The 25678-nt window shown below is 37.2% G+C and overlaps 1 protein-coding gene across 1 annotated transcript in view; it reads right to left on the bottom strand.

The window, feature by feature from the left end:
- The window catches only part of Adgrg2 (adhesion G protein-coupled receptor G2), a 101927-nt gene that overhangs the window by 33245 nt on the left and 43004 nt on the right, over positions 1-25678 (bottom strand). Inside the window, exons 3-8 of the mRNA XM_090326742.1 lie at positions 10934-10969; positions 8108-8155; positions 7975-7998; positions 5110-5148; positions 3136-3177; positions 314-367 (exon numbers count right to left, since the gene is read on the bottom strand). Of these exons, the coding sequence (XP_090182868.1) occupies positions 314-367; positions 3136-3177; positions 5110-5148; positions 7975-7998; positions 8108-8155; positions 10934-10969 (243 nt within the window). The remainder of the gene's footprint in view (positions 1-313; positions 368-3135; positions 3178-5109; positions 5149-7974; positions 7999-8107; positions 8156-10933; positions 10970-25678) is intronic.

Consider the following 25678-nt stretch of genomic DNA (forward strand, 5'->3'; position numbering starts at 1 on the left):
CTGAAGAGCTCAGACACAGCGCTCAGGCCCAGAGTTCAAGCCCCATGACCCACAAAAAAAACCTTTATTACTATGTTCATGAATGACTCTAGAGGTGTTAGTTATAGCTGTAAAGCAATAAAGAAAAATGTTGTAGGGCTCCATGTCTCATTAAGAAAGTTAACATATCTCTTACAAAAAATTAAAGATAATTATAGCTAGTTCTGAAAAATATAGCCAGGGAGGAATATATAGACAAAGCAGGAGGAAAATAAATTATTTTTCTCTATGGAGAAAATTGATCTGGTAATGCGTAATAGATGCAAGAACTAACCTGAGTCATTGCAAATGGAAGACAAATCATAGACATTTCTCTGAGATTTGGCTCCTGAAAAGAAGAAAAAAACCTAGCTGGTTAATCATGTCAATAATTATATACTACACTATACTATAATTATATACCACAGTATCAAGAAAAATTTTTAAATGAAGGTATCATAGGTAAACAAAAATATGAATAAGTGGGATATAATTGGCTGGATGAATTCTATGAAGGCCAAAGGAATGAGTTTTTATCTTGGTCAACTCTGGAACTTGACTCTACTATTTTTTTTTCCCTGACTTTCATTCCGATGAACCCCTTTCCTGTTCAATATAAATAGAGCACCATGGAAACAAGACATACACACACATACACACATATATATGGAGAGAGCGAGAGAGAGAGAGAGAAAGAGAGAGAAAGAGAGAGATTTTTAAATGGAATAACTCTCAAATTTAGATCCTTCTTCCCATCCTCTATGGGACAGTCTTAAATCTTTATGCAAATCCACATATGAAATAACATTGCCACGGTATCATTTTATGAGCAAAAATTATAAAAATCAAAACTATCACATTCTGTAGGCTTGAGGGAGTTTCAGAGACAGTCCCTGCCCTCAAGGAGCTTACAATCTAGTATGTAATATAGGGCGGGAAATAAGTTTAAATTGACCACAGGGATATCAGACCACACAGACATACAAAGAAGCAGAGATGAGTGGAAGATGACATACGCCATGTTAGAACAAAAATGTTACAGAAAAATCTGAGAAACACTTTCTCCTTCAGGAAAAAGAAGCAAATTCTTTTTGTTGATCTGAAAAGAGCTCAATATTCACTTAAGAATATTTCTTTAGTTAATTGGTGAAAAAATCCATAGTAAATGTGAGAGACAGATAGATGTCCACAATAGAGAAAAAGACTGCCAAATTAAGGAATCATTTTTTTGTTGTCTGTTCAGAATTATGTATTCCATTCCCAGTTGCTAACTTATTTCCATTGCACATTATGAGCCTTCAATTTGATCCTATGAGAAAACTAGCATGATACCAATGAATATATTTTGATTTCATGTATGCCATATAGTTTCTGCCAGAATCATGATTCAGCTTATAGTCTTGATTCTGTATTAACTGAATTTAGATATAAAATGTTACCTGACAGGCAGATTTCTGTATTATTCCACACTAAAAGAGAAACATGTCTACTAAATATATTTTCCTGTATACAAAACATTATAATGTATACATTCAGAAAATATTATGTATGTAATTGTTCAAGAAAAAGGGGAGGAAAGATGAGGGAGAGTGAAGAAGAGAAGGAGTGTGATCAAGGATCACTGTATGCATATTTGGACATGTCAGAATGAAACCAGATTGTACAGTTAATTGATGCTAAGAAAAATGTGAGACAGGGGCCGGGAGTTTTGCCTAGTGGTTAAAGTGCCTGCCTAGCATGCACGAAGACCCGGGTTTGATTCCTTGGTACCGCATACATAGAAAAAAGCCGGAAGTGGTGCTGAGGCTCAAGTGGTAGAGCTCTAGCCTTGAGAAAGTCCAAGGACAGTGCTCAGGCCCTGAAGTAAAGCCCAGGACTGGCAAAAAAAAAAAAGAAAAATGTGAGACAGAATCTATAGCTAGTAGGTACTATGCTTTTAGTGTCCTTTGAGTCATTGGTCCATTGCTCAGTAATCTCATAATCTTACATCTTCCTCCAAAATTTATCTACGTCTCCATTTATAATTGTATCTTTTTTGTTGGTTACTGGGGTTTGAACTCAAGGCCTCAAGGCTTCCTACTAGGCAGGAATGCTACCACGGAACCATATCTTCAGCTTTCCAACGGAAGATTCAGCAGCATCTTGCTTTTCCTTTCTTCCCTGCCCCCTCCCTCCCGCCCTTCCTTCCCTTCTTTCGTTGTGGTTTTTGGACAATGTCTCACTATATTTCCCATGCTGGCCTTGTGTTCATGATTTTCTTCCCTTTGCCTGCAGACTGCTAGGATTCCAAGTGTGTACCACCATATGCCAAGTCTGCTATGCTATGCATAAATTTTCTTTCCTGTTTCTGGGACTGTTATTTGGAATCTCCCTCAAGTACATGACCACATACCCTAAATACTGAATGAGAAAACTTTGAGAAGGATCAGATAACAAAAAGGTTATGTTTAGTGAGCCATTTGGCCTTGGTTACACCAACTCAACTCTTCTAGGTAGTAGACTTAAATGGGCATAAAGTATGCCAATACAACCTTATTTACGAAAACAGGCAGTGTACCTGATTTGGCCCGTTGGTGATAGATTGCCAACTCCAGGTTGAAATCAATTAGAAATCCTTGTTAAGCATGAATCGTGTGCTTAGTCTTACATTAGGTACCCTTCTTGATTTCCAAGAGAGTCACTCCTTTCAGTCCCTCACTAATTGTATCCTGGCAGTTATCTTGTTACTCTAAGCCTGTCTCTTACATGCCTTTTAACTGTGCTGGGAATAATTTATGGAGGTAGGAATGGGGCTTCGTGCTACAACATATTCTTAGCACCAACAAAAAGAAAAAAGAAACTCTCCTGGAATCATTGTCTTTATCTGCATACATTTCATGGCAGTTATCTATTTTGCCTTGTCTTCCCCTTCGAAAGATTCCTTAGGGGGGGCACTGTAATGTAGCCCAAAACAACTAGTTTGACTTTAGCCATCCAACTGTGCATACATATATATTCATTAAGAACAGCTTTTAATTTGAAAAGGTAGGAAAAAAGAGAGAGAAATCAGAAGCACCAATCATTTGTTTTTTAGTTTTACTTCAGTTATAAAAAGAAAGTCTTGATATTAAGTCATACCTGATGCATTGAAGGTTTTTACTATAGTGATTTTAGCTTTTTCTGCAAAGAAGCAATTTAAATATTAGAGCAGAATTGTTGCTTGCTTTAAAACAGACAGTTTTCCATGACTATTATTTGTTTTTAGTGATGTAGTAAGAAAAAAAACCACACAGTTAACATCTTTAAGACACCATTGGTCTTCTCAGCAGCCAGACGAATGGGACTCACATTCATGGAACACTACACTGGCTGAGGGTGGGTCACGGAGTACGAGTCTCATGTTTACCCAGTTACATCACACCCATTACACACCCCTTAGCTTGTGTAATTTGACTTCAGTTTCCAGGAACTGCTGCTAGATCAACAAATGTGAATTTATACTTCAGATATGAAGAATTAAGTAGTATCAGAACCTTCCGATGACAGTTTGGAAAGAGCAGGTGATTCACAAGAAAAATAATCGATGTCAATACCCATGGGATCTAAAGTGTTGCAACTATAGTCTAGAATCAAGCATCCTGCCACTTCCTTTAGCAGTTAATATAAGCATATCCCCACTGTACTATTCTTAGATAAGTCAAGACCATCCAGCTACCATCACACAATAACCCATCGCAAAACCAGGACTGTTCAGTTAGGAACTCACTAGCAAATATTAACATGCTCTGAAGAAGCAAAACTTAGATATGTTTTTACAATGCAGTTTAGCGATAAACTCACTGTTCACTGTCCTAGATAATGGAGAAAAGGTTTAGAAATGATGGACCACTATTTAAGGCTGAGTTAATGGCACAGATTTTCAAAGAAGTGGTCTCCTGGGGTAACAAAGTACATTTTAAAGAAAAAAGCAGCTCAGAGCTTGGAGACCTCAGGAAGAATAATGACATTATATTGACACTTTTAGAAATTTCCTGTGCCTATATATATAGGTATTGTTGATGAGTTTATTTCAATGTTTGATACATGGGCAATGACGGGTAGTAATTAGTAACTTTATATTATTTTATTTGCCCTGATATTTTTCTTTCTAGAGCAAAAAAGCATTGCTGTGAAATGAATTTCTGATTTTAGTATCCAAAGTACATTTGGGGAAAATTGTCAAATTCACTAGTAAACAAGATTGCAAAACAAATCCTAAGGAATTAAGAGATTTAATAACATACAATATAGTCTCAGAAAAGGTGCAGTAACATAGACATTCTTCATTCACTGCTGTCATGAATCTTGCTAGGTATAACCATTCTAGAAAGTATTTGAGTAGTAGGTGTCAAGGGCCTTATAATTTTCATAATGTTGACCCATTATGTCCAATCTTAGGACCATATCCTACAGAAATCAGAGGTAAATGCAAAGATATTAGCACCAGGATATTCATTGAACAACTTCAAAATATGGCATACAATGGAATGTCATCAAATTATCAGGGGATACTGGCAAATTTATATTAAGTCAAAAGAACAAGATACAAAAATCTAAGTAAATGATGACTTTTTTGCTGAAGCGTTATACACACACACACACAGAGCACATGTGTATATATACTTGTATATACCACATGAAAATACAATGTTACTAGCAGTAATAGTCTTAGGAAAGCAACATTTAAGAGGGTTTCTATTTTCTTCTATTTCCTTATCTTCTTCAATTTAAGCCTATATATTATATATGTAATATGTATATATAACATGTATAATATATAATATATAATATGTATTATATATATATGTACTGCTGCTGCTACTACTACTACTACCTACTACTATTTGCAATGAAGTTTTATGTAAATGATAGTTTGGAAGTTTGAGAATATAGTGACAACAGAATTATAGTTCAATGTTAAACTCAAAGGATAAATAAATCAATAGTTGAAGCCAAGGGAAATGAGCAAAGAGATAAAGAAAAGTTCTTTACTAATCAAGTATACTACACAAATGAGAAATTCAAGAAGCCATATAAGCCAAGCTATGACATTTGGAAATAAGTTGACATTACCTGTTTTGTTTAAAGTAGACAATACACTTGAAGTAGCATCTGAAATAAAATAATAAAAATTAGTGTAACTACTGGAATGCTTAACAAATGTGTCTTTCTGGATTCCTTAAACACTTAAATTTTCCCTAGATCTAGGAGGTGCTAAACCAACTGGCACTACTAAATGTATTGATTGCTCAACTCATCAATACTTGCCATTGTCTGACACTTAAATATAATTACTGAGCAAATATTCATTTTCTGAAAATGTTTTCTAAATGCCAGTTACTCTTAACACAGAGCAACACTCTTCAAATTATTAGAGTTGAATAAACCCATTTTGTACCATTTTTCCTCTATGACAATGAAAGTTCCTAAAGTTTATGAAATTTCCAACATTTATATTAGCTTTACTAGATAGACTTGGGATTTTTTGCCAGTCCTGGGCTTGAGCTCAGCTCCTGAGCACTGTCCTTGGTATTTCTCAAAGCTAGAGTTCTACCACTTGAGCCTCAGCACCACTTCTGGCTTTTTCTATGTATATGGCACTGAGGAATCAAACCCAGGCCTTTGTGCATGCTAGGCAAGCACTCCACCACTAGGCCAAACTCCCAGCCCTGAATTTTTTTTTAATAAACAAGGTGCATACTTTTTCCCCCCTTTTTTCTGTTTGAGAGTCCTGGGGTTTGAATTAGGGGTCTGGACGCTGTCTCTGAGCAACTTTTGCTCAAGGCTAACACTCTACCATTGGAGACACAGAACCACTTCCAGCTTTTTCTGTGATTAATTGGAGATGAGAGTCTTACAGACTTTCCTCCATGGGCTGGCTTTGAACTGTGATCTTCAGATCTCAGCCTCCTGAGTAGCTAGGATTACAGACATGAACTATGGGTGCTTAGCTTAATGGTACACTCTTACTAAACAATTTTAAATAATTCTAGTTTACATTTGCATTTCTTAGACTTCACCTCCAACCAACTCTAAGAAACAGTTTTTGATCCTGATTGCTGTAAAATGTAGTTTAAAAAAATCTATTCTACTGATATTTCTTTAAATGAAAAGCAGGATTTTAGCAGAGTAAAGGAATGAGTAGAATATGGTGGTACATACATGTGATCCCAGCACTCAGGAGGCTGAAGCAGGAGAATCATGAGTTCAAGATAAAGACAGGGTACAAAGCAAACAAGTGGGTTGAGAGCTTGGCCCGTGGTAGAGTGCTTGCCTAGCATGCATGAAGACCCAGGTTCAGTTCTGTGGTATCACATACATAGAAAAAGCAGGAAGTGGTACTGTGGCTCTAGCCTTGAGAAGATGATCAGTGACAGTGCCCAGGCCCTGAGATCAAGCCCCAAGACCAGCAAAAACAAACAAACAAAAAAACAAAAAGAAAAAAACCCACGAACCTCTCCCTCAAACAACAAAATACCACAACCCTTGATTTATAAAAGCAGTTAGCTGACTATATTTGGAATAAGTAATTATGTTAAGTAAGCCATATCAATGTACCAACCTAAAAAAAAAAAGTTGAGTTGGGAGAAATGGAGGTGAACGAACAATGGATTGCACTGTTAATTGAAACCCCTTGTATAATTACTTAAAGATAATTTTAAAAAAGCTAAAAAAGTGAAAGCCCATTAAATAAGAACATGGTGAAGCCACACAAGTGAAAAGTTGTCAAAACTTATTTTGTGTATATTATAAAGACATCAATTTGGGATGGCTTTTGGCCAAGACTCCCCACTAATTTATTTTTCGTTTGCCACATTTTGTTGAGAAAAATAGCTAATTATCAGGGTACTGAAAACTTGAATATTCATAAACTTTGTTAAGAAAGCTTGTTTTTAAAGTAGTATTACTAAAATCAATTAAAAAATAAGTGTTAAAGCTATTCATCATAATGAAACTGTATGGTTTGGCATAATTTCTTCATTTTGTTCTCCAAAGCACTGCATCTTCAATTTTGCACTGAAAATTTCCCTCTTATTAAAAATTAAATATTATCTTTCTCTACCCAAACCAAGCAGGTGTACATTACATTATCACACCTAAACATATACATCTACCCTTGCCCACTCCACTCCTACCCAATGGGTAGTAGAGTTCTCCAAACCTAAATTAAATATAACATTTCTAGAAATGGTAACTTTCAGCCCTTCCCATGGGTCCTAGTTTGAATTTAAACCAATTTTGATCAGTACAATCTGTATCTATGATCACTTAGCTCTTTCATCATGAGCCACATGGTGCAATTTTATTCTAACTAAAGGATTCTGGAAAGTGTTAGGCTTTGACCACAGTAAGACCAAAGAATGTCTCTATGCAAAAGGGAGGGAACAGAATGTGCTGCCCTTCCCATCTCCCTGGAATATAGCACACTTCTTTGTCTGTTTTGCTAGCACGATGAGGAAGTCAGGTTGTTTCCATTCCATACTATTCAAAAACTGATAATATTCATCCAGTAAAAAAGTGGTGTTTGAACAGTCTGGGCCTGCATAGCCATGCTGAAGCCGACTGAAGTCACTGGATATGTTTTTCATATTTAAACAATCTGTCATGTCAAATTTGCTGGCATTATGTTGGAGAGCAAATGAAATGGAATACACAAAATGTAATCGATATATATATATATGTATATATATTCTTTTCTAGAACAATTAGAGTGGTAAGGATTGTGTGCTTTTGAGGTCACAAGAATTCCATCATTTAACCAGAAAGTTATAGTCACTTTCACATGCTGACAGGTTATGCTTTTTGTCTGGGGGTTTGGGGCTATTTGAAATTATTTAACCTATTCAAAAATAATTTAGAAGTGGAAACGTCAAACATTAGTACACTTATATTTCTATTAAGACATATCAATTTTCGCTTGTTCAAAAAAATTCTTACCATTGAGGCTTGTAGTTCCTACCTCTTTTTGTAACAAAAGAGAAAAAAAAACAATAAAATGGCATAATTAAAACAAAAACTTAACAAATTGGTCTTAAACAAATCTAGGTTTAAAGTTTTTTCAGAATCTTGCCTGAAGTATCATTGGAGTAGGAGCCAAAACTGACAAGAGATGTCTCAGCTGCAGGAGAGAGAGAAAAAAACCCACAAAACATTAAATTATTTATTACATTTGAAGGAGTTAGAACTTTTGAGCTATAATTATAAAGAGAAATAACATGCTATAAGGTCCATGGTCACAAAACTTGCTACTATCTACAAAATGTCATAGAAATGTTTCAAAACTACACCAAGATATAAGAAATACTATTTTTGATGTCTTTTTTAAAGCCACGAGTGTCTTAGAAAACATTTAAATAACTTGTTGAACTATAATCATGAAATATATTGGCACATTGACTCCATTCTGTTATTTTGATACCTTCCAACTCTTTCCATAGTAAATTTATGATTTTTTTTAAAACAGTCAGACACCAATGGCTCTTGCCTATAATCCTAGCTTCTTAAAGACGTTGAGCTCTAAGGATAACAGCTCAAAGCCAGCCCCAGCAGGAAAGGCCATGAGACTTATCTCCAATTAACCAACTAAAAAACCAACAATTGAGCTGTGGCTTAAAGTGACAGAGTGCTAGCCTTGAGCACAAAAGCTCAGGGACAGTGGTCAGGTCCTGAGTTCAATCCTCACAATCAACAACAGCAACAACAAAAAAGCTTCTACCACTCAATATTGTACTACCTAACACAATTTTCCAATAAGCTATTTTAAAATATGGCTGCTATTAAGACAATCAATCCAATTATAAATTTCCTGTGGAATTATTACACTTATGCTAATAAGTCAATCTACTACACACACACATTTTGCATGTTGAAATATTTAATAGATCTAGAAACATGACCTTTACCTAAACATGTGATAAACAAACACAATTGTTCTAACCACTAAAATGCGTTTTGCAATGGGGAGTCTGATTTTAAGTTGGTATGGACACAATTTGGGTGTATTAAAGTGCTTGGCTGGCCTGTCTGCTTTAGACTGCTCATGAATTGGCCGAACCATACACCCTGTCTGTCCCAAATTATTACTTCCATATTTTGTCACTTACTACATTTATTTTTTTAAACAATTACTGAATATATTGCTTGAGGAATAAGACAGTTCTTGAACAATTCAAAGTGTGGCTATGGGCTCCTTTCTTCTTTGGGCAGAAAAAAATAATAGTTCAAAGCTGGTTTTTTAATTTATGCCTATTTTTTCCCCACATGGTGACCCTGTGCAAAGAGACACGTGGGCATAGCTGTCCTTGTTCGTCCTTTAGTACTAACTTGTTTCTACCTCCCTGATTATGTAGCTATGTCCCAGGCATCCAGCACCCAGGCTGTGTCTCCAACTACTACTTGTCTCCAAAGGCTCATTCCCCAGTCCATGCAAGCAAGATGGAAAATACTAAAAATGAGTTTGCTAGAAGTTATTCTACTGGAAGAGATAGACAATACGTTTTATCCTAGAAACTGAAAAACTAGAAGGCAAATCGTGATGATATCTTGCCTTATAACTGACTTAGTAATTCATACTAAGGAGATTTATTGTTTCATCAAGTGCTGAGTCTATGCCAGGTACCCGTGTTACCCCATCTTATCTTTTCAAATACCCTATGAAGCAGGTACTGTTACTCTCTACCACTTACAGAGAAGCAAATGGAGGTACAGAAAGTTAAAGAACTGAGCTAGCGATGGAGGTAGGAGTGTGGCAACCATAGTCAAACTCCAATAGACTGGCTCCTGAGACTGTAAACACAAGCAAGTTCTTCTCTCTGAGCTTCAGTTTCCTTATGTAGACCATGAATATGCTATAAGACAGAGGAATGAGAAGATAGCTGAAGACTGTCGAGGCACACAATAAGTGCATGAGAAATAACTGCTTAATGAACGAGTAACAAGAGAAGCTCATTTCACACAGCTAAGGAGAGAATGAGAGTGAGCCCACTGTCATTCTATAATATATAGTCCCCTAGAAATAACAGAGAAGTAGCAGTCAGAGATGCTATGTTTGCCTCTGTGTAACATGAAGCGAGAAGCTATGAGATACTTTCTTTCTTTCATTGAGATTGATTAATTACACGCATAATCCTTTTTTATTTTCGCATTGATCCTTATCGGCATAATCCTTTTTTATTTTCACACGGATAAGGATCATCATTCTGATTGCTGTGAGATCTTAGATAAGCCAATCAGCTACTTCAGGCTTCATTGTCCCATAAACGAATGGTTGAGGTTGGACCATTTTATCACTAAGGTTCCATTTCCAACTAGGAGTCTCGAATTAAGCTAAGGTTCCCAATTCACACCAATACAAATTGGAAATTGTCATATTTAGGTTCTTGATCCTCTTCAGACTTGTGATTTGAACACTAAATATAATAAAGAACTTAGGCAGATTATATGGTCTTTACCCTTTCTTTCCCAATTATTTCTTCCCTAGCTTTTCCTGGCCATATGGAAAGGTCAATATGCCTGTCTTTTTTTCTGTTTGCTATTGATGTGACAGGTGTAGGTTTAATAATATATATATTTTTTGCCCAGTCCTGGGCCTTGAACTCAGGTCCTGGGCACTGTCCGTGGGCTTTCTCATGGCTAGAGCTCTACCAGTTGAGCCACAGCACCATTCCTGGCTTTTGTCTATGTATGTGGTACCGAGGAATTGAACCCAGGTCTTCGTGCACGCTAGGTAAGCACTCTACCACTAGGCTAAACTCCCAGCCCCTTAATAATACAATTTAACCAAGCTATCTGGAGGGAAACAATTTTACTTTATCTGACCATATATCATATTGCGCAGAGAACTTTTAGAATAATACTTTCCTGAAATAACCCCACAGTAATAAAATAACAGACTTACCAGATGGTACTAACAAACTGGAATTATCAGCATTTTCTGTCAAAGAAAAGGATGCCATAAAATTAGCTTAGTTTATGTACATATTTGTAAGTGATTAACATCCTTAATAGCAATAAATACAAATGAAATTGCAGACAACTACCAAAAGAGGGCAGTATGTTAATTTATTATTATTTTCAGCATCCTGATCAGTACTACTTTTCAGTTTTCCACAAAAGCATCACTTCATTGCATTCCTTTTTTTCTTTTCTTTCTTTCTTGAGACAGTCTTTCACTTTGTAAAGTTCTAGGCTGGCCTAGAACTTACTATGTAACTCGGCTAGCCTCAAACTCATGACACTTTTGCCTCTGTCACTTTAGTGCTGGGATTATAGTTGCATGCCACCATGTTCAGATATCCTTCTAATTTTAAACTTTTGATTTGATCTACATAATGCATTATACAATGGTTTGATGCATTTAAACAGAACTTCCATTGTTGGCTGATATTTATTAAGATGTGCTGAAGTTACCAAGACGGGGGGTGGGTGGTGGGTGGGGGAGAGGGTAATGGGTACCAAGACATGTGAAAGGGTATCAATGTACATGAATTAATGCACCTTCTATCTGGCAAATATCATGTAACCCTTTTATTAATTACAATAAAAAATATAAAAAATAAAAGAAAAAAAAGAAAAAAATAAATAAATTGGAATTTTCAAAAAAAAAAAAAGATGTGCTGAAGCAAGTGTATACATCTGTATTAAGCATGGTGGTATATGAATGTAAGCTCAGCACTTGGGAAGCCATGGGTTACAAGTTCAAGGCCAGCCTGGACTACACAGTGTGGTATGTCTCAAAAATAAAATATATGCTTGCATTAATTAAATTTCCACCAAACGTGTTCCTATTTAGCACAGACTTATTGCCCATTATGCCACCAAGTTCTTTCTCCCTCACCCTTTTTTTCTTTCTTTTTTTTTATCCATCATGGGGTTTGAACTCTGGGCCTAGGCACTGTCCCTGAGCTCTTTAGCTCAAGGCTACCACCATACCCCTGGAGCCACAGCCCCACGCCCCCTTTTCTAGTGATTAATTGGAGATAAGAGTCTCACAGTCTTTTTTTTCATTTCTGCTGATTATGTATTTATCTTGTTGTTTTTCATATATTTTTTATTGTAATTAATAGAAGGGTTACATTATATTCGCCAGATAGAAGGTGCATTAATTCACACACATTGATACCCTTTCTCATGTCTTGGTCCCCATTTCCCTCCCCCCCACCCCCACTCCTCATCTTGTTTTCCCCCTTCCCTATCCAATTTCAAATAACCAAATACAAATATATCCAATATATCAGATAACAAAGTAAGATACTGTAACAATATAAGCTAACGAGTGATTGTTGTCCTCACAGTCTATCTTTAGCAGTCTTTAGTGCCCATGCTGGCTTTGAACCATGATCCTCAGCTCTCAGCCTCCTGAGTAGTTAGGATTACAGGTGTGAGCTACTGTGCCCTGATGGAGTGTTTTTATTTGGGGAAACTTTCTAGCTCTCTTAAGAGAAAAGTAATTCTATATTTTTATATATGGAAAATAATACATGCTTATCAGAGAAACTTTTGAAATGACAGATAACAAAAAGAAAGGGAAAAAACTATAATTTCACCACCCAGAGATAAAAGGCATGAATAGTTTAACATATGTTATCCCTTTCTCTGTGTATACGAATAGGTAGATGCATATGTATTTGTGTGCATGCTAATGACATTATCGCTAATTATTTATAAGTTGGATTTTTCTTATTGTGAAAGCTGCTCAATATCATTAAATAGTTTTCTAAAAATTTGTGATGGCTGCTTATCATTCATTGATTAGATGCATTATTTATAACAAACTTCTTTTAAATGGGCATTTTGGCAAACAAATGCTGATTTTTGGCCTAAATTCAGTGTTATTTCCTTCAGAAATCCCATGAATTTTGATTGTCAAAATGTCCTATACAAAACTTGAACCAATTTATACTACTGTTTTTTGTATACACTTGTTACTTACTGGAACTCACACTAACAAGGGATGTCATCTTATGATTTCAAAAGAAAATTCTAATCACAAAAGTATTTTGCAGCTGGGAGTGTTGCCTAGTAGGTAGAATGCTTGCCTAGAATTCATGAAGCCCTGGGTTTGATGGCCCGGTACCACTGGTTAGTTACAGTAAAGAAAAAGTGGGAAGTGGTACTGTGGCTCAAGTGGCAGAGCATTAGCCTTGAGGAAAGCCCAAGGAAAGTGCCAAGGCCCTGGATTCAAGCCCCAGGACTGGCAAAAAAAGTATTTTGACACACAGTTAATAGGAAAGTATATGTATGTGTGAATGCAAAGACTGCACAGTGAAACATAACCTACTAGCTCCCAGAAGCCTATTTTCCTAAAATGGCAGCAAGGGTACTGAGTACTTTTCTGGGATAATTAGAATCATAGTTCTGCTTGTGGGCAGAACTGCTGAATGTACAATTCCCCAATTCCTGTGCAAACAACAGGCAAATGGAGGCATAGTGATCAGATGCATGGTGCCCTGATTAGATTTGAATTACATTTCTCCAATGTATCTATCAAGTTACTTTAATATTCCACCAATGGAAAAGTCTGTTAACTTATGACCTTGTTGGCTGAGATGGTGAATGAAGTAGAGAGGCAGGACTTGGGATGAAGGAACAGGAAACTGGAATGCCAGAGAATAAAGATGGATAGTGATGTTGAAGAAACACAAAGACTAATACTGTTTCCTTTACAATTTTCCACAGTGGTTAACTCTGGGAACTAAAGATCCCAACCTTCTCTACTGACAAATCTTTTGACCAGAAGATCTGTACCCATGGGGAAAGGGACTAATTTGTGTTTCGTGTCACAAGCTCACCATCAAGAGCTAAAGCATGATCAAGACGCAGCTCTTGAGCAACTTATGGAGGCAAAGGCCTTTCTAGTTCTTGGGAGGCTGGGGCAGGAAGATGTCAAGTTGAAGGCTGGTCTAGGCTATATAGTAAAGCCTTCTTTCAAAAGATATGTCGATGTTGTAGGTTTTGATCACAGGCAGAGTTGGTCTCTTCTATTATGAATACTTACAGGGCCTCCAGTAGCTCCCAACTGCAAGTGATGTATTTTGATGAAGGAAGACTCTAATAAATTCAAGCTAGTGCTTTACAAATTGATATTGTCTCCTTTTTTGTCATTTCATTTTCTTTTATGGAATCAATTGCCTAGCATCTCCATAATGAGTTGCCTTTTCTCTCTCCTAATGTTCTATATCATTCTTTCTGGTCCAACAGAGCAATAGTTCTGCATCCATTATATACTTTTCTATCAGCCTATGTTTTTCTTGGGCTGTCTCTCAACTCACTTCTGGTTAGTTACAGTAAAACAAAATGGTTGTCATTTCCAATGAGTCATATATTTGAGTGCTGTGCTACTCTTAGGAGATAAAACATTTCCATTGTTAAAAAGATGGATAAAATAAGAAGAGAAAAAACATTTATATTTCAAATTTTCCTTTGGAAATCCACAAAGAGAAAATTTAAACACATACATTTATTGAAAGGGGTGTGTGTGTGTGTGTGTGTGTGTGTGTGCTGGTTCTGGGACTTGAACTCACGGCCTAGACACTACTGTCCTTTAGCTTCTTTTGTTCAAGGCTTGTACTCTACACAGCTCTAGTTCTGTTTTTTTTTGTTTTGGGGAGGGGATAGATTATTGGAGATAAGAGTTGCACAGACTTTCCCTTGTGGGCTGGCTTTGAACTATGATCCTCAGATTTCAGCCTACTGAGTAGCTAGAATTATAGGCATGAGCCTCCAGCACCTGGTTGAAGTCTTGATATAAGCCAATAAGTAATATTATTTAGATTTATCTGTAATATTTACCTACTGTGACCTATTGGTGATTTTTTTTGTTGGTCATGGGGCTTGAACCTGAGCCTGGGCACCATCCTAGAGCTTTTCAGCTCAGGCTAGCCCTGTACCACAGTGAGCCACAGCACCACTTCCAGTTTTCTGGTGGTTAATTAGAGATAAGAGTTTCATGGACTTTCCTGCCCAAGATTATAGGTGTGAGCCACCAGCACATTTCTTCTTGGTGATTTTTTTTGCCAGTCCTGGGCCTTGAACTCAGGGCATAAGCACTGTCTTTGGGCTTTCTCAAGGCTAGAGCTCTGTCACTTGAGCCACAGCACCATTTCCAGCTTTTTTCTATGTATGTGGTACTGAGGAATCAAACCCGGGTCTTCATGCATGCTAGGCAAGCACTCTACCACTAGGCCAAACTCCTGGCTCACTTGGTGATTTTTTTTAATTAAAGAATTTATTAATGTTGATTTTTACATCATATTTTAAATGACAAGTTTAACAAACAAGTGTTCAAGGAGGGAACTCTATTTACAATCACTGTGCTTGATGATTTTTTAAACAATTTCTACATATTCCAATTACAACAGTAGGAATTTGGTGAGCCTAAGATTAGAATGGAATATAGTCAGCCAGAAGAATTGGAAACTCAAGAAAATAGCCCCATAGATGGAGTTTCTTTGTCTATGTCGCCTTCTTGGCACTTATTTTTGGCTTTGAGGTCAGGGCCTGGGCAATGTCCTTGGACTTTCTCAAGGCTAGAGCTCTACCACTTGAGCCTCAGCACCATTTCTGGCTTTTTTTCTGTGTATATGGTACTGATGAATCAAACCCAGGTCTTTGTGCATGCTAGGCAAGCATTCTACTCTAGGCTAAGCTCCTGGCCCCCTTTTGGCAGTTTTATGTAAAGTTATTGCCACCATCTCCCAAACTCTGATCCTACACAGCAAAATATGGTCCTGATACTATCATGTGGCTGAAATTGTCTTTCCAACTCAATGTATCAAAGAGCTCACCCCTTATCACCCAGATCTTTCTCATACTTGATCTATTCTTGAATGTAATAGTATTGCTGGGAACATCAGCCAAGCATTTCAAGTCAAAAACTTCAATGTATCAGTTTCTTGTTGCCGCTACAAGTCACCGTACACTTAGTGGCTTTAATCATAAATGTATTATTGCAGAGTTCTGATGGTCAAAAGTTCAGTACAGATTTCATCAGAAAAAAGTCAAATTGATGGCAGGCTACATTCTTACCTCGAGGTTTATCTCTTGCTTATTTAGGTTATTGGTAGAACTCAGATACTTCTGGCTGTAGGACAGAGATCCTCATGGTCTTATCATGTATAATTTCCGGGCCATTTTCAGTGTCTTCCAGTCATGTTTCTAGGTTCCTGGCTCATTCTTTATCTTCAAACTTAGCAACAATGTGATATAGTAATCTTTTGCAGCACTCTGACTTACTTCCTTTTACATTTTAAAAACTCATATTGTTTGGTTCTAACCAGGTAATCCACAACTATTTCCCATCTGAAGGTGCTTAATTTTAATTACATCTGCAAAGTCTCTGATGCCATGTTTTAGCCATCTAATAGACTTGGGGACTTTAAAAGAACTTTAAAATGTCAACTTTCTGGCTCTCTGAAGCATGCTCCCGTTATAGAAGCTAATGGAGACGACTCTCCTCTTTGTATGTGTTGAAGTATCCATTTTCACACCATTCACTTGGCATCTGGATATCTGCTATTTATCCTTTCCACTGTCCATTTTTGATTGCAATAGCAGGATAACATAGGCAGACACATTCAGAGAAAATTTAAAAGGATAAAAGTCTTCTCTTCTCATGGTTCTGTAGGCTTAGAAGTGTAAAACAGAGGGATGATGACTGATGAAGACCCCCTGCTGGGTCATAAAATGCTAGAAAGGCAAGTGACCTCATAAGACAGAGAATCATACCGAACTAACTCCTTTGAGAATGGTATTAATCCATTCATAAAGGCAGAGCCCCCAGGACCTAATTATCTCTTCAGGGTCCCACCTGGTAGAATGATGACAATAGCCATTAAATTGCAACATGTGTTTTGGAGGGGCATTCAAACCATAGCATGCTCTATGTCTTGTGATATTTGATTTTCTTGAGATTGGCATAATAATAGTAATAAATAATAGTGGCACATGACTAGAAAGGGTAAATGGAGGGATCAGTAGGAAGAGGGAGAAAGGAAAGGGGGAAAAAGGAAAGGATAATAGGAATGAAAAGGATTGAAGTGCATTTATATACATACACACACATATAATTAAACAATCAAACAGCATTTGTAAAGGGGGAGGAGCAGGGAGGAATGGGAATATAATAAGGAGAGTGAATAGGTTCCAAGTACGCTGTACGTATGTATGGGATTATCACAATAAAACCCTCTTTATTATTGCTGAATGCTAATTTAAAAATAAAAATAAGGAGCTAGGAGTGTGGCCGAGTGGTAGAGTGCTTGTCTAGCATGCACAAAGCCCTGGCTTCGATTTCTCAGCATTATATACACAGAAAAAAAACTGGAAGTGGTGCTGTGGCTCAAGTAGTAGTCTTGAGAAAGCTCGAGGACAGTGCCCAGGCCCCGAGTTCAAGTCCCAGAACTGGCAAAAAAAATTAAATAAATAGCCATTGTAGACTCTTCTTCCTGATTTCTGGAATCATCTTCCAAATAAACTACCTGCACTCAATTAATACAAAGTCATGCTTAGGTATTTCTAAAGTCTTCAGTTTCTTCTCTATCATTTGACACGCTGGTAGATGCTAAGACTTTACATGTGAGAAAGTTTCCAAAATCTAGGACTGGTAATACCAAGGAGTCTTTACTTCCGGTATATTTGCCCCCAAGTTAGGCAGGAAAAATATAAAGGTTTATATCATCTAGAAGCAGATTTTAAGAGGCTATAACTGGGACCTTTGTAAGAATATTTTAAACCCAAATGAAATTTGTAATCTGGTGGGAATCCTCCTCTGGATTGAGTTACTATTCCATAGAGAGATGATTAAAAACAAGCCACCACGCCTAGGCACTCTTATATGGGAATCCCAAACAAAACAATATTTTTGCTATTATATTGGCTCTTCAAAGCTTGAGGTAACACACTCTTCCAGAAACTGCGTTTTCAGATTTTACTACATAACTAGGAAAATGAATGAAAAAAAAATCTCGAATTTGGCACATCCAATACGTGTTTACTTGAGCTATGACCATCTCACATTACACTGCTCAATAAATACTCTTACATAACATATTTATTAAAAGATTAATAATGACATCACTAAAGAAAACTTCAGCTCTTAGCTGATGGAAGTTCCCAAAGAGCAAGCAGTCAGCAGTTCTAGGTGGGCTTTTACTAAAATGGGAAGAAGGTGAAAGATGCTGTTCTTCATTTTTGGTTTTGGTTTTGGTTGTCTTTTATTTGACAGCACTAGGGTTTGAACTCAGGATCTTGTGGTTACTAGGCAGGTGCTTTACCACTAGGACACACTTCCATCTCTTTTTGCCACGGATTACTTTTGAAATAGGGTCTTGCTTCTTGCCTGGACATGAACTTAGACAACAACATGTCTGGAATTCAAATCTTAGCCTCTGAGGCATAACTAGGATGATAGGGAGGTGACATTGTACTCAGTTATTGGATAAGAAGGGCTTTCACAAACTTTCCTGCCTAGATTGACCCTGAACCACAAGGCTCCGATCTCAGCCTCCCAAGCAGCTAGGATTACAGGTGTCATCCACTGGCATCCTGCTCAAAATGTGTTCTTGATCTTCCAGGCCTTAACTCTTGCTTGCTCTTCTTCCACCAACACACACGATCTCCTCTTAGGCCTCTTCCCCACCCCTTAGACTTTTATCTTCCAGCCCTGATCTTAGCCTTCTCAGGTTTTATGAACCACCACTCCCCCGAGAGTCTATAAGATGAATTTTGAAATGCCCATAAATTCCCTGAAATAAAACAATATTTGTGTGCATCTGCAGGCAGATTTTTTTTCTGTCTAGAGTAAGATCTCCACTAAATATTTATATAAAATTATGATGACCCGGTACCATGTAAATAGTAACTTATTTTGCCCTCATAATAACCCTATGAGGGGAGTTGACCCCATTTTAAAGTCACTCAGGGCCTTTGATAATGAAAGTGAAGGTAATCAAACTGGGGTATGCTTCATAGAAATTACTACTACAATATTGAGAGGAATATACAGTGAATAGGGCTCATGTTGACTAGTAACTAATACAGAGATGCACTCTAATTTTTCAGTGACTCCTCTGAAAATGTTTTTTTCTTCTTTCTATGTGCAAGACTTGCATTTCAGTTTTTTAAATTTTTATTGTTGGGGGCAATGATAGAGGGGTTACAGTTACATTCGCTAGGTAGTAGGTGCATTACTTCTCACACATTGATACCCCTTCTCATGTTTTTGTCCCCATTTCCCTCCCCCACCCCCTCCCAATCATCTTGTTTTCACCCCTTCCCTTCCCTATTTCATTTTTTTTGTCTTTTATGCTATTTGCTTCCAACTTTCAAAATGCCTGTAGAATCCTTTTATGAGATGAGTGAGGCAGAGAGTTTCAGGAGATCTGATGACAATAATGTATGCTGTATAAGGTCTCTTACAAAGTCAAGGTAGGGAAAGTGTCAAGAAATAAATAGAAGCATATCTAGTTGTGATGCTATCAGGTTGTGTGTGGTGAGTTATATGGTTTCCCTAGAAGTCATGGTCTGGCTTGTAAAACATAATATCAATATTTTTTTCTAGGACAGATATGGTGGGTCACATCTATAATTGAAGCATTTAGGAGGCTGATTAGGAGAAGTATAAGTTTAAGGCTGGCCTAGGCTACATAGTAGATATCTGTTTCAAAATAAAGAAAATAAAAGTTATAATTATAATTACAATAAAGATGTATGTGGAGAGAATTCTAAGTCATAAAACATAGAGAAACATTTAAAATTATTCATAATCTACAATTCAAGGATAATGTTAAATGGATGGAAGGAGTTTCCGAATCTCTCTGGGTTATCTGTACAACTGAAATAACTAGATGGAGCCTTGGGAGACATTAGAATCAGATTTGTTTTGCATCAGCCTTTATTTTGATTTATTAACAGATACACAATAGAGCTTGTGAATTAGCTTTCGACCGTCCTTTGTGGGGGTCATAGAAGGTATCGTCTCACCTAGGCTAACTATGCCTCACAGAATTCCCTCTTCTGGATGCAGCTGATGAATATGGGACATGTTCTGGAGGAAGACCTGGGCAGATGTGGAATAATAGCCATCTTGTAGCTTGCACAAATTAGTGATTATCAGCTGCTTTACCTTAATAGTATAAGGGAGTTTGCAGACCTGCATTGCTCCACATCTCCTCGATCTTTCTTTGTTTGCATCAACTCTTGAGCCAGGGGTGTATATCATTTGATAATGAAGGGCCAGTTTCCATGGGACATCAATACCACATGGCCACCGGTAAAAGATTTTACACAGTGTTCAGTCTCTTCTCATAGGCTAAAACTCAGGCTTATGACTTCTACCTTGTTCTTGCTCTCCTAACATAATGTCTGTTCTATCAATATGAGAATCAGATGTGAAGAGAACAGTTAGGGGTTTTTTTGCCAGTCCTGGGGCTTGAATTCAGGGCCTAGGCACTGTCCTTGAGCTTCTTCTTGTTGTTTTAGACTAGCACTCCACCACTTGAGCCACAGTGCCACTTTTGGCCTTTTCTGTTTATGTGGTACTGATGAATCGAACCCAGGGCTTCGTGTATGCTAGACGAGCCCTCTACCACTAGGCCACACTCATGGCTCTTAAAGTTCCCAGTATTCAACTTTTCCTAAGGGAGTGTTTGGCTCTGGTGGAGCTTCCTAGCCTCCAACAATTCTCTTTAGTTTGAAAATAACCATCTCAACAGTGACCCCAATGGGCTCCTCAAGTGTCCTTCGATTGTATGAACTTAGGTTCTTCAATTTGTCAAGAAGGAAAGGAAATGAACGTCACTCACATCATCTTTTAGTTGCAGAATTAGATGTGTCAATAACACTGGCTACAAGGGCACAGGCTGTATTAGCTTATGCCATGTACGCTGCTACAATAAACAATTGAAGTAATTTGTAAAGAAATAGAAAGCTTTGGAAAAATTATAGTTAAGTGAAGAAAGTCAGGCCCAGAAAGACGAAGGTCTCATGTTTTCCTTTATATAGAGAAGCTAGAATTAGCCTGTAAACCTAAAAGTAAACATGTTTGGTTGTATGCAAGTCTATACAAATTGTCATGGACATATGATAGATTAGAAGGAGAATTCGAATAATGTAATTCCTTAAAAAGACAAAGTCAAAGCCCAACAAAGTAAGTACTAGGAAATAGGTACTTGCAAAAGGTGGTGGATAGCCAAGGAAAGGTGGTAGATGCATAAAGAGAAGAAAGAAGGAGACTGTAGTCAAGAATGCAATGCCTAGAATGCGTAATAAAGTGAGGGAAGGGATGAGTTGGGAGGGATGAGTGAGAATGGTGAAAGGAATGACTTTCATCAAGACTCATTGTATTCATAAACTTTCATCTTGTTAAATGGCAATCTCTTTGTACAATGGCTTAAAGATAATTTTTTAAAAATGGAAAATAGTTTTCCATGTATAAAATCCAATCAGAAGGAAGGGAAGGGAAGTAGGGATAGAAATACGATTTAGGAAACCAGGTTGAAAGAAGCACTACTTTCTTCAACCTGAAGATTCTAGGTTTGCCCTGAATAGCAACACCCAGCAGGCAAACATGAAAAGAATGGGGGGAATCCGGTAGGGAATGATTAATGGCTAGGCTTGTAAGTGGTAAATATCACTTTTTTTTTACATCCATTGGCCAGAACCTGGGAATTCTAGTCCAGTCTATGTGTTGAGCAAGAAAAAAGTTTGAAACTATGTCAGTCACTCTTTGCTACCTAAGATTTAATGAGTATCATTAAATAAGTAATATGTGTTCAACTAATGAGGGGATGAGATTAATTCTAAAAGCATTCTCCCTAGCTAGTCACTATTTTCTTTCCTTCATTAGGACGAGGTCAAGATCAAAAGTCAGGGAATCAACAGGAGCTGGGAGAGAAGTGCTACGCTGAAGTTGAATATGAATCCCCCTCTCTTTGTGACTCATGCTCCTGGCTTTGCCCTCACCACACATCCAAATCATGGTTCTTCCAGGACCCTCAAGAGTGAGACTCCTATGTGACAAACCAGTTCTGTAAACAACTATGTACTGCTCAAAACCACTAAGAAAGGTTGAAATTATGGATATTTCTGCTGCATGGAAATCCTACTTCGTTTTGAAAAGTTACATTTTTGAGTTAACTCTGTTTGGAAGCCACATTAACCCCTATCTTTACCATAGTATTTCAATCCCCTAGGCCTTTGTGTGCTGATTCGTCTTCCCTTACATCACCCTTGGCTTCTTATAGATTTTGGAAGTCTGATCTGCAATATCTCACTTTTAACAATCTGGAACTGTGACTTGATAATTTTCTCTATATGAATAAAATGTCAGTGTTCAGTTATTTCCAATGGAGGAATGAATGTGCTGCTACTCAAGTTAGACTGAAAGTAGGCCCTTCAAGGGGAATGATTTAGGTTCAGATCTTGGCTCTCTGCTTGTATCTCCTTAACTATAAAATGGGGTTGATTATGTTGATTGAAATTAAATTATATTTTTGTGCCAGTCCTGGGGCTTCAATTCAGGTGCTAGATGCTGTCCTTTACTCTATTACTTGAATTATAGTCCTATTTATGGCTTTTTTTGCTGGTTACTTGGAGATAAGAGTCTCATAGATTTTTCTGCCTGAGACGGCTTTGAACCGTGATCCTCAGATGTCAGCCTCCCGAGTAGCTAGGATTACAGGTGTGAACCATCAGCACCTGGCCTGAAACTACATTACATTTAAAGATATTTTATCACAGTACCAACAATAAGTTGTAATTATTAATGCAGGCTCTATAATTCTGTATCATTTGTTACACTTACCTCTCTATATAGAAAGCTGGATTGCTTACTTTGTGTAATAATAAAGTATCAGTAATTTGAATAGTACATCTAAAAATCATGACAGGAATTTTTCTGTGATCTATATGTATATGATTTTCATTCTAACTCTAAAACATTCTTATCTATTTTAATGCTTGATTAATGAGGCTATTAGAACACTGCCTAGTTCAAATGTCAGATTTGCCAAAGTTTTTCATTCATTCCTGCTTTTGAAGGCCTACCATTGATCAGTCATTGGAGTCACAGTAAGGAGTAAAACCAATCTCCAGCTTCAAATAGTTTACATTGTAGTGATAATATACAACTCATTTAAGAGTCAGTTTTTCAATCCTATTTTGGAAAAGAAAATTCCTTAGTAATTCAAAGTCACTCTATCCTCAGGCTTCATTAGCTATTTCTGTGAACCCAAATCTGTGTAGTGCCAAGGGATTTTGCAAAGTAAACTGTCTTATGTAGACAGCCCAGCTCTGTGATCCACTTCTGTTAATCTAACGAATCAGATCATTATAAGCAATTTTAATGTACTTATTAAAGCAAGATTCGTACCTATTCCATACTTTCATTTTTCTCTTCTTTAATAAAAAAGTTCTATATTAAATACCATGAAAGTAACTTACTGTACGCTCCATATATTTCTAAAAGAAAGCCAGAAGAAAGGATATATGCTAAACAGACTATCCATGTTAAAGACTTACACCATTGTACAGACACCGTTACAAAAGCATCTATATTTTATCTTGGTGGTTTTCTTGTGGCACTGTGAGCTTACTAACATGTGATCACTTGCCAAATGTACTTCTTGTTATTTCTTGACATTAGGATGCCCTCATACTCAAGGTTTTAGTACAACCTTAATCTTTAGTTGTATCTTAAATCAGCGGTACTTTTGCTTTCATTCCTCAGATCTGTCTTAATCTTTTACCCAGCATTTTGGGGCCACAAATCTATCCCAGAATGGATGAATCATGGGAACGTTGTGTAAGAATCATTTTTCAACTGCCTCAGTGACTAAACATTGGAGAAGTGGTTAAGAACACAAGTTCTAGGATCCTACTACCTCTACTTTCCAGCTATGTGAACTGAGAAATGATTCAAACTACCCAAGTGCCCAATAAGCATTTTATGCAGATTATTATAGAGAGAGTTCTAGAGAGTTGCTTTTGGAATCTTGGTAGTGCTTCTTTCTGGGTAAATTTTGGATGATGTTTTGAGCTTCATCAACATCTCTGTCTAGCTCAAGGGGACACAGTAAGGTGACATCGGACAAGGGACTTTGTAAACCAGCAAGACCCACGGGAACATCTAGTTGTGTTGTTGCCGCTACACATAGCTGTAGCTCCAGTGTTCCTACAAAGAGACAGGCAGCTCTTTAATGAAGGGCAAGGCAACAACAAAATTAGAAACTTGAAGATTTTCTAGTCACAAAGAGCCACTCCAGAGCTTTTAAAAAATCAATTGTGAAATCAAGAGATTTATTGGCATCATAACTCTAAAAGCCTGTGAAGCTGCTTCATGTTAAAAAAATGAAATTTGAAAAACATGACTTTTCAATTGGTTCCAATTTCACAGTAGGAACTTTGAATAGATTGGCCTTCAAACAGGATGAACATAGAGATGAGTAGTTCTTTATTCTACTAGAATCACGTGGGTCATTTTGAAGAATCCCAGTACTCAGTCTTCTTTCCCCTTATCCCAACCCCAACCACATCGGAATATCGAGAGGTAAGATACAGGTGGCAAGCTTTCTAAAAGTTCCCAGTTTAAGAATCTGATGGAGATAACCATTATCTCAGGACAATACACCAGGAATCTGACCACTGTTTCCATTTGGTGATTGAACTCAAAGAATACTGGACTATTAAAGAATCTAAACAGTTGATCCATTTTATCACACGAAAGGGGGGAATATACCTCCTTCTAGAAGAAATGCAGCCAGTTACAGCCACCTCACATCAGTCTGTTTCAAAGTTGGAAGGGTAGTTGTTGTATCAGAACTCACTGGGTCCAGATAGTAACAACAGTGAAAGCTGAGAGAAGAGGCCCACTTTTTAGAATATTTTTCAGCTTTGGATTATGATCACAAATCAAAATGAGAGTTTACAGAGCACTATTGTATCCTAGATTGTATGAAGACCACAAAGAGAAGAAAAAGATGTTGCCGTTGTCCCCAAGTGCCTGAATAAATTAACTCTGTATGTCTAAAAAGATAAAAATCAGGAGGAGAATTCAGGATATGAAGACAGTGTCCACTATGAATTTACTTTAGAATATTTTCATGTTGATGGGCATAACTGAGATATAGAAGCAAAAGCAACAATAAAGAAATGAGGAAAACAGCTGCTTTTCCTTTCATCTAAGTTGACTCTATTTTGCTTTGAAGTCTCTAATTCCAGAGGTATGAGAGAAAGGAACACTTTAATTTGGGGATGTAGCTCAGAGGTACAGCATTTGCCTAGCATCAAGAAGGCCTTGGGGAGAAAAAAAAAGACTCTGATAGAACAACTGGTTAAAAAAAAAGAAGGCCTTGGATTCCATCCCCAGGACCACAAAAAGAAGAAAACAAAAAAGAGCTTTGTCTCTTTTGCTTTGAAACAGTTCCTAATTCCCTCGATGTCGTTTGAATAAATGCATGCTGTTTGTTTTCCTCCCCTGTCTTCTCACCTGTGTATAGGATACCAATTCTCTTTCTTCTTGGAGCAAGAAGGGGCCTGAGTCTATGAGCTATGGTAATATTGACTGTGGGCTTCACAAGAGTCAGTTCAGAGATTTTCCTTGCCCTGCAGGGTTCTTCAGTATTCAATTGGTATCCACTGTTGAGGC

The sequence above is a fragment of the Megascapheus bottae genome, chromosome X, assembly GCF_031878675.1.
Source record: "Megascapheus bottae isolate mThoBot1 chromosome X, mThoBot2.hap1, whole genome shotgun sequence".
NCBI lineage: Eukaryota > Metazoa > Chordata > Mammalia > Rodentia > Geomyidae > Megascapheus > Megascapheus bottae.